General features: G+C 29.4%; 2 protein-coding genes across 2 annotated transcripts in view; both read left to right on the top strand.

Moving 5' to 3' along the window:
• The window catches only part of LOC133338451 (protein yippee), a 36053-nt gene that overhangs the window by 6474 nt on the left and 19620 nt on the right, over positions 1 to 9959 (top strand). The window lies entirely within an intron of this gene.
• Positions 26 to 3356, top strand: LOC133338455 (putative lysozyme-like protein). Its single transcript, XM_061546627.1, has 2 exons — positions 26 to 349; positions 3351 to 3356. The coding sequence occupies exons 1-2, from the start codon at positions 26 to 28 to the stop codon at positions 3354 to 3356; spliced, it is 330 nt and encodes a 109-aa protein (XP_061402611.1).

The raw sequence follows: 9959 nt of genomic DNA, 5'->3' as shown, positions 1-9959 counted from the left end.
CAATGCCTATGGCCATAGGAAGTTGATGGCGGCGAATAGCATTGGCAGCAGCAGTGGCGGCGGCGTTACATTTATGGCAGCTGGTGGTGGCTGTCAAATGGCCAAATCCAGACCACTTATCAACAACAGCATCAGGAATAGCAGCACCAGTGAGAGTAGCAGTAGTAGCGGAAATAGTGGCGGTGTCGGTGGCGGTATGAGTGGCAGTGGTGGTGGTGGTAATGTTATTGTTGGTGTTGGCGTTGGTGTTGCCGCTGCTGCAGCAACATCCATACCAGAAGAGCCGGCTGCCTATGCTTCTGTGGCTGTGGTAAATGTCAACGCTACAAATGGTACAAGTAGCCATAGTGTAAGACAACCGAACAAACGGAAATTTTCCACTTTTTTCTAAAACTATAAAGAAAAAACACAACTAAAAAAATTCTCAAATACACACACATATACCGCAGTGCTACTAATATAGAACAAAAAGATACCATCCTTTTCCTTTTTGGAAAACGTGTATTTGTGTGTGTCTACAAATCTGATTTTAAATTGTTAAATTCCCTGCCGTCTGTTGCCTGCCCCCCTAAACCCCATTTCTTCCCACTGTTCTTATACTATGTCGCTTCGATACTGCTCTCCCGACAAACAAACAAAACAACCGAAACTACAAATAACAAAACCATTTAACCTCCCAAAAAAAGAAAAACAAATTGTTGTATATATATATTTATAAACAAACAAAAAAATAATTTTTATGTTTTCTTTTTTAATTAATTAAGTTTAATAAATTATAGCAATTTTTAATTTATAAAACAAAACAACAACTAAAGCAAACCTCCCCCTCTAATATACAATCATATGAAAGTTAAAAACAAAGAAGAAACGTAAAATTGTATTTTAATACTTATTAATCCTATTACTACTTACAAAAACAAAAACATAAAATTAGTAACAACAACTACACTAACACCAACCTAGGTCCCCACCCAAATATTAAAATTACACCATTTCCCCTTTTTTTAATTTATTTATATTATTAATATCCTGGGTAGATTTTAGTTACTTATTTTTTGTTCTTCTTTATTTAACACATTTGATTATGAGTGATGATATTGTGTGTGTATATTTGTGGCGGATTTTAAAATTAATTTTTAATCCGATTATATTTAAATAAAATCTATTTGATGGTGTTAAAATGCAATTAAATTTCGCAAAGGTTTAAAGGTTTTAAATTTTATTGCAACAAAAATATTAACAACAAATTATGTCTTTATTAATGTAGAGGTTTTTAATTCTCTGGCCATAATGACCTTGTATTACGAAGTGAACTAAATAAATAATTGCTACAATTCTATTGAAAAGTGGGGGAAATTAAAAACTTAATAATATTGCCACAATTAAAATTGGCTAAACTAAATCAAAACTATACACAATTTTTAAGGTATCTTTATCTATATGTATTCTAAAATTAACTAAAAAAATTGTCAATTTAGCTAAATTTTAAAATGTTTCCGAATTAAGTCTATAGAGAAATTACAGCTCTTCACCATTTATCCCATGTAACAAGTCCATTGGAAAAGTTTTAGAAATTGTAAATTAAAAAAAAAAAAAAAACTTAAATTTTCCGATTTTAAGTTTGAATACATTTTTGTATATGAAAAATCGATAATTGGTTTATCAAACCTAACAAAAATTCTGATATTAGTCGAGCTTTGAATATTTCCCTTATACCTTTCAAAGTGCATGGTTTCAAAAAATGTAGTTCTTAATACTCCTTTTATTCGAGTGAGATTTTACCAGACCCCTGGATTTTGTTTTGGAGCAACTAAATATTGAAAACATAAAAAGGGGTTTTAATAAAAACAACTATGCCTTACTATGTACTTTTTTGTAATATTTCCGGATTTTAAGTTTAGTATTTCCCGATTTTAAGTTAGAATATGAAAAGAAAAGTCGATAATGGTAAAATACATTTACCAAACCTACCACAATTTTTTAAAGTTCATTGAAAACAACAAATCAATGATGTATGTAGTCAAGCTTTTTGAATAAATCCTTTATAATTTATCAAAGTACAGTTCGCATGGATTTCAAAATGTTTAGTTGGTAACTTTCATGAGAAGAGTCAAACTTTATTTCAATTTTGTGTCCACTTGTTCATCTGAGATTTTACCAGATCGATTTATTTTTGTTTTAAAGCAATCGACGAATATTGAAAACATTACTAAAAATTATTGATTTAATTTTTTTACTTTTTTTATAATATTTTTGTGAGACACTAAGGTGAAAATCAACCCCTACAAAAAATGAAAATAAATTTTTCAATCCACATATTTTTTTTAATAAATCATCATGCCAACTTAAAATTAAAAATTTGTAAATTCAGTTTAATCTTAAAAAATCTTCAAAATAAAAACAATACACAGTAAATAACTATAATGACTTACAATCAAATTCTTCACATTTTATTTATTTATTTTTTTTTTTAATTCTTGAACAAATATTAAAAAAAATACAAATCACAAATTGTTAGCCTCAATCTTGAGATGTCGTTTCTGATATTTCTGTTAGATTCGTGGTCAAAAAAACCGTGCATGGATTTGAAAAATATGTATTTTTTATCACAAGTTTTGCAAAAAATTTCTGTGAAATTCAAAACAGCATTTTTTTACATTGTTTTTGTCTGAATCGAATTTATAGAAACAGACAATTAAACTTTTCTAAATTGCATTATTTTTATGGCATGGTTCAAATTAAATTTTAATACATCAAAATATTTAATAAAAACCTTTAATCTTGAATTTAAACAAAACCGGCTAACGTTTTAGGGGACCCCATTTGCAGTTTCAATTGAATTTTGTTTTTTAATTTTTATATAATTTGAACTTACACTTATTCAAATATGTCCCTTTAAAATCTCAACAACTCTTGAAAATGTAGCCGACTTATTGTGTCAAGAGTGCCTCTCAAACTTAAAACCATTTTTTCTCAAAACTGTGTTTTTACGAATGGTGGACCGGTTCCAAACTGTTACACGTTATTCAGTATGTACATAGCCACGTATGAATCGTATGTTCGTGTTTTCGGAAATCATGCCCGCCATTGAAAAGAAGATATTTTATTAATTACAAAAAAAAACAATAACAACAAAATTATGTCAATGAATTTGCTTAAATTTAAAATACATATAAACGAACTTACAAGTCTTCTATATAATGCATGGTCGTTTGCCAGCCGTTTGAAAATAGCGGAAATTGCAGGTTATGCTAATAAAGAAGTTAATACCTAGTGTTTCAACATTTCGAATTAAGAATAAATAGAACAGTCATATTAAAACTTTATTTAAATTTCCGAAACTATTTTAGGCGTAAAACTTCCTAAATTACATTGGGAAATATTTTTCGAATGTAACTAATTTTTCAAATCAGACTCCAATAAAATTAATCGGCTTCAGATAAGACTCTACAGATGTGGTTAAAAAGCAAAAAAACTATAATTTCCCAACAATTTGAAAAACGCCGAAATTTAAAGTTATTCTAAAAAAGAAGTTAAGACCTAGTTTTCAACATTTAAAAAAATCGAATATTTAGGAAGAAATAGAACAGCCATGATTGAGCTTTATTTAAATTTCCCAAACAATTAAAGACATAAAACTTTTTTCAAAATTATTTTGTATTTGTGTGCGAGATATCTTAAAAATGACCTGGCAACAAGAACCGTGATGTTTTCACGACTGTGGAGTCTGCGACTAAAAAGTAATCATTGTTATCAAAGTGATAAAAAATAATCCTTAATCTTCACATAACCTACACACACCAAAAGCGAGGTCATGGAGGTGGATATTAAAATTTACTATCAGATAGTCTTCTGGAATGGAATACTATTTTTTAAAACAGATTTATTATTAATTTAATTTTTTTTTGGTATTCTAATACTCCATAAGGGAGAATCCTATACTTATTTCGCTTCTTCTTTACATAACCAAAAAAAAACATATAGCATGGAAATGTTAAATGTGACTTCTGTCCATAAATAGAATAACAAACAAAATTCTTAAACGGAATACTATTTTTTAAAACAGAATTATTATTAATTAATTTTTTTAGTATTCAAATACTCCATTATGGAGAATCCTATACTTATTTCCCCTCTTCTTTACATAACCTTAAAAAAAACCTATGACATAGAAAATGTGACTGCTGTCCTTAAACAGAATAAAAAATAAAATTCTTAGAGATTTTTTTATTAATTAATGAAATTAAAAATACTTTCATAAAATATTCTTTTTTTTCGTATCAAAATTTTTATGAGGCTGCAAATTAAATGTTCAATGTTGTTCATAAATATAAAATTATTATTTTGAAAAAAAAAAATAGGATTTCAATTCGTTTCAAGACTAAAATATGTAGAAACAGTCTAAATTAAATTATTTTTACTGTATCTGAACCATAATTTAAACCCTTAATAGGTTGGTCATATAAGTTAATAATTTCGAACCATAAAAATATATTTTTTCAATTAATCTATAATACTTCAAACATTATTAAATTCAGATTCCAAAATCATTTAATTAGGGATGTTGCTCAATAGGGAGCTTTTCATTGTAGGCTCCTTTATTAGAATATAAAATCCATGGGTTTTTTGAAACAGACCTTTGGGCAATGGCATGAGTTAGCTTTGAGGTCGAATGAGACCCTCTTCATACCTTAATGTATATATCTTACCTCCCATTTATGACGTCCATGAGAATTTGGTCTGCTGGGATTATTTTTTATTGGAAAACCTAATAACATTTCTTTTTTGAAAAAATGGGCATTTTATTCAGATTTTGTAAATATTAAATAAAATATCCTAGAGAAATAAAGAGTTTAGTATTCACAATTATTAAAGATTTCAAAGGGCAATCGGATTTTAATAAAGCTAATGGTTGGCATGATGTTCCACTAAAAAATAAAAAAGTCTTTGGGTCACTATTACAAAAAAAATACATTTCTAATTATGCATGTCTTCAGCATTAATTTTTATGATTTCAATCACCTCGTGATACATCACTCCTTTTCAATTGTGTAAAATTTAAAACAAAAAAATAAATAAATTAAAATCTACCCCCATATTCCCCCATACAAACATTAAATCCCTTTCTTTTGTACAAAATTTCAAAGAAGAAGAAGAAGAAAAAATGAAACTATATCTATATATATTTATACATATATTGCAACAAAACAGAAAAAAGAAAACAAATCCTATGTATTTATACATATTTATATAATTATAAATTAATTTTTTTTAACTCTTGAAAACGAAATCAATCAAAATAAAAAAGAAATATTTCTTCAGTCATCTTCCTTATCCTATATCTATATATACTTATTATATACATATATATAAATAAATTTTATAAATATAATTTTTATCATAAAGAAAAGGAAACAAAAATAAATAAAATGTGTTAAAAATAGGAATATGTTTTAATAAATAGAATTTTTTTTTAATTAATTATTTTTTTTGTTTATTATTATTTTTACCCCATAAGCATTTATTAGTAATTTCATAATGTGTTTAATTATTTTATAGATATTTTTTATTATTATTAAATAATTAATTAAACTAAATTGAATTCACATCTAAGTTAATTTTAAAATTATTAAACAAACAACAAAATTGAGGAAGAAAGTAAATCCGTAATATAAACACCACATTTGTTTTTTTTTTATATTGTGTAATTATTATCATTATTTTGTAATACCAATGTGTTTTTATTACTAAAGTCTAAATAAATTAAAAATAAATATTTATATATAAATATAAAAACAAATTCTATATTAAGTAAATATTTATGTATTTAAAGTTAAACAAAAACAGAAAAAATAAAACTATTTTATTCTTATGTTGTGTAAATGTAAATTAAATTTAAAAACAAATAACTTTTTGAATCCATCCATCCATTTTTTCAATTTCATTATTATACTTTTGAATTTGAAGGAACAAAAGAAAACATAATAAAACAAGAACAACAACCACAACAAACCAAATTAAGTAATATTATAAATATAGTTAAACAAAAAACACAAACATTCTCTCATCTCACATCCTTTCATCCATCCATCCGTCGTCTCCAACCAGTGAAAAATGAAAAAAAAAAAATGTTTTTATGTTATTATATAAAAAAATGAAAAACTATTTAAAAAAATTATATATTAATAATTGAAGAAAAAAGAATAACTAAGAAATAAAGTAAAAAATATGCTTGAAAATCATAAAGCAAAATTTGTTCCTTGTTTTTTTATTATTATAGTTTTATTTAATTTTTACATTTAAACGTATATTTACTTCCATCATTTTATGAATATAAAGTGGGGTATTTGTTTTTCGATCAAGAATGGTGTTAAGTTCCTTAGTATGATTTTAATTAGAATTTATTTCTGAATAATTGTCTCATATATATATGGGTCTTCAATATGAATCTTCTAAATTTTGGAAACACGTACTCCTTGTTATAATCGGAATAAAATTCAATGTCGGTTTTGCTTTGTCTGTCTGTCAATCAACTACGATAGAGATCGCTACTACTCCTTGGATGTTTGATATTGCAAATGTTATATGTCTGTCCCCGTTTTTGTATAGGTCCCATATAACGGTACCGCATCATTGGCCATTCCGGGTTTTTCAAAGCTGACATACTTCTATGCAGAAAATGATCAATATAAAGATCCCTTCCATTTACTGTATTTTGAGATTTTATCTGCATGTTCTCATCTCAAAGCAAGATTTTTAAGTGATTGTGTTTTGGCATTCCGGAGTCCTATTGAATAAAAACTTCTTCCTTGATTATTTCCAATGTAGGTATATGTTCCAGAACCTGCAAGAATCTACTAATTTTACAAGTTTTGCATCTTTTTACTTGAATCCCGTTCTTTAACACACAAAACTAGTAAAACTTTCAACCAAATTTAAGAGAACACAAATCAAAATGGTGTTCACTTTGTAATCGAAGATGGTTATTTTAGCCATGCCAGATTTTTGACAAAGCCTAGGATCTGATTGGGGTCTATTTTGGAGAAGAAAGCTAAATTATCAATTTTATATTTTTCAAACTATTTGGGTCTTCTGACACTCAACGGTGGATATCTACAGAGGATATGTTCAATTGTTTTTAGCTCCTCTTCGTCCTCACATAGACGACAGTAATCCTCTCCGTTGGAATCCCATTTCGAAGTGAGGGAACTAAACTTGCAGAGACCTGTTATGATCCATACAATGATTTTGATCTCTATCTTATTATGTGACAACAGAGAAAAAGTTCTTCGGCGAGAGAATTCAGGCCAGATATCTGGCCTCGAGATCTTTCAATAGAAAGATTGGACGACTGTGAACCCCCTCAAGCAAGCTTGTCGGCTATCTCATTCCCTTCTATATTGCTATGTCCTGAAACCCAACATAAATTAATTATCCGTCGTATATCATACAGAGCAGCCTTGCAATCAAGAACTGCTATATATCGACATATATAGTCACCGGTCACGTATTATCGGCAGTAAGTGTTTTGACTATCTCGGCCGCTTTCGTGGTTGCAAGGATTTATGCTAGAAAAACGCTAGATTGTTAAGTTTATATGAGTTTTATATTTCTAATTCCATACAGTAAACACCTGCACAAATGCCTAAGGAAAAATCTACTCTGATATCGTTAAAGTCTCTATGAGAGGGAAAAGAATCACTAAGTACTTCTGGATCCGTTTCTCGGAGCCTCAGAACACATTTAGCAGCCTGGAATTTTATTAGAGTGTCCAGTGGTTGGAGATTCAAGATCGCATTCAAGGCTGCTCGTGGTGAGCGTCTTAGCGCTAAGGTAGTCAGGATCGAAGCCGATCGCTTTACTGAGTTCATTTTAGTCAGCAGAATCTTTTTGTTGACCTCCTGCCACCATACAAGGCATCCATATGTAAGAATGGGGAGTATTACCGTCACATACAACCAGTGTATGATCTCTGGTCTTAATCCCCAGCTCTTACCTATGAAGCTCTTGCACGAGTAGAGTGCTATTAGAATGGATAGCCTCTAGCATTAGATTGTTGAAGGCTCCTTCAATATCGAGGAACACTGCCAAAGTGTAGCCAGAGGACTCAATATTCTTCTCAATGCGTCTAACCATCTCATGTAAAGCTGTATCCATTGACTTACCTTTTGATGTAGGCTTGCTGGGAATTTATAATTTTATTTTGGTTAATAGTATTCCTAATTTCAGAGTCTAGCAACTTTTCTCAAGACTTGTGTAGAAAGGAAGAGAGGCTAAACGGTATGTAATCCTTTGGTAGCGTATGACTCGACTTCCTGGCTTTCGGGATGAAGGTCACTGTTACCTCTTTCCATAGATAGGAGCAGAAAAGCCCTAAAAATGTCTTGCAGAGAGGCTAATACTCGCTCATTTGTGTGTTGTAGCATGGCCGGTATTATACCATCTGGGCCTGGAGATTTATAGGGTTGAAAACTATTTATCGTCCATACCAGTTTTGGGTAGCTTATAGTGTTTTCTATCAGCTTCACCTCCTCCCTCGTTCGAACCATAAGCCGATGCGTACATTGCGCTCCACACGGTGGAATGTATAAAAAGTTCAGTCTGGCCGAAATTGTAATTAATTAATTTAAACAATTAATTTTTAAAAAATTGTGTTGTCTATGACAAATGTTAGTAAAAATTTATATCTCAAAATCTATTAATCCAATTGGTTCTAAATTTCGTCTGAACTAGGATAAATCGAAATGGCTGCTGCGCACGATAACTCTCTAAGAGAGTAACCGATTTCATCTAAACTTTACATATCTTAATATTTCTTCCAAACTTAGTTCAATTTCGAAGATGGGAATGTCGACCCACTCCTTCAGGTGCAAAAAATGAATTTTATAATATCATACGAACGGACTATCCGACTTGAACCAAACTTTGTGCAACCTATTCTCTTTACCATGTCCTTATGAAGTCCGAAGATGGGACCCATTGGTCTACTGGGGACCGGAGATAATAGTTCTTTTTACTTGTTTTAATTACAAAATCTTATTCTTCCTCTTTTAAGTCTTCAAACCATATATGTTTTGTTTTTCTTTGATTTTTCATTTTTGCATTTGGCAACCGTTATGTATAAAAACAAACAATTTGTGAAAACAGTTGCAACTTTTGATACATTGTGAAAGATTTGTATTTTTTTCGTACAAAAACTGCGTTGCATCTCATTAGTATCATGATTTCGATCGTGATTTAAAATAAACCCTGCCGTACGATGATTTAAATTTGTATGATAAATGGGGGTAAATCAAGCATGATTAAAGTACATTTACATATACGATTTTAAATCGACTCCATTAACGAAATCCAGAAATACACCCTAATTGTTTACACATACCCTTAATCATGATCTAAATGCCGATCATCTGATGTTTGTTAGTATACATACAAAATTATCAATTTGCGCCAAAAATATTTGTTTGCAATTTGAAAAAGAATAGAAGAATTACCACAATGGAAATGTTTTTGCAATACTGTGATCGTTTGGAAAGTAAAAAACACCTAAAAACACAAAAATTCTATAATTAATTTTTATTTTCCTTTGATCTGTCATTTTTGTATTTGTCAGCCGTTAAATTTAAAAACAAACGGCATGTAAAAACAGTTGCAAATTTTGGTACATTGTGAGAGAGTTGTATTTTTTCGTACAAAACCCGCGTTGTATCTTAGTAGTATCATGATTTCGATCATGATTTAAAATAAATCCTGCTGCACGATGATTTAAATTTGTGTGGTAAATCATGGTAAATTTAGCCTGATTAAGAAAATAACCCCTGATTCAGCCTTTAATCATGATTAAATGTTATATGTAAATTCGCTTTTAAGAAAACAAACCCTGATTCTGGTTTTAGCCATGATTAAATGTTATATGTAAATCCGCTTTTAACCTCCCTACTATGAAAAGTTAAACCATC

This window comes from Musca vetustissima, unplaced genomic scaffold, assembly GCF_032173495.1.
Source record: "Musca vetustissima isolate MV318-11 ecotype Yass unplaced genomic scaffold, APGP_CSIRO_Mvet_v1 utg32702, whole genome shotgun sequence".
NCBI classification, from domain to species: Eukaryota; Metazoa; Arthropoda; class Insecta; order Diptera; family Muscidae; genus Musca; species Musca vetustissima.
The sequence above is the reverse complement of the archived record's forward strand: the minus strand, read 5'-3'. Positions and strand labels throughout refer to the sequence as shown.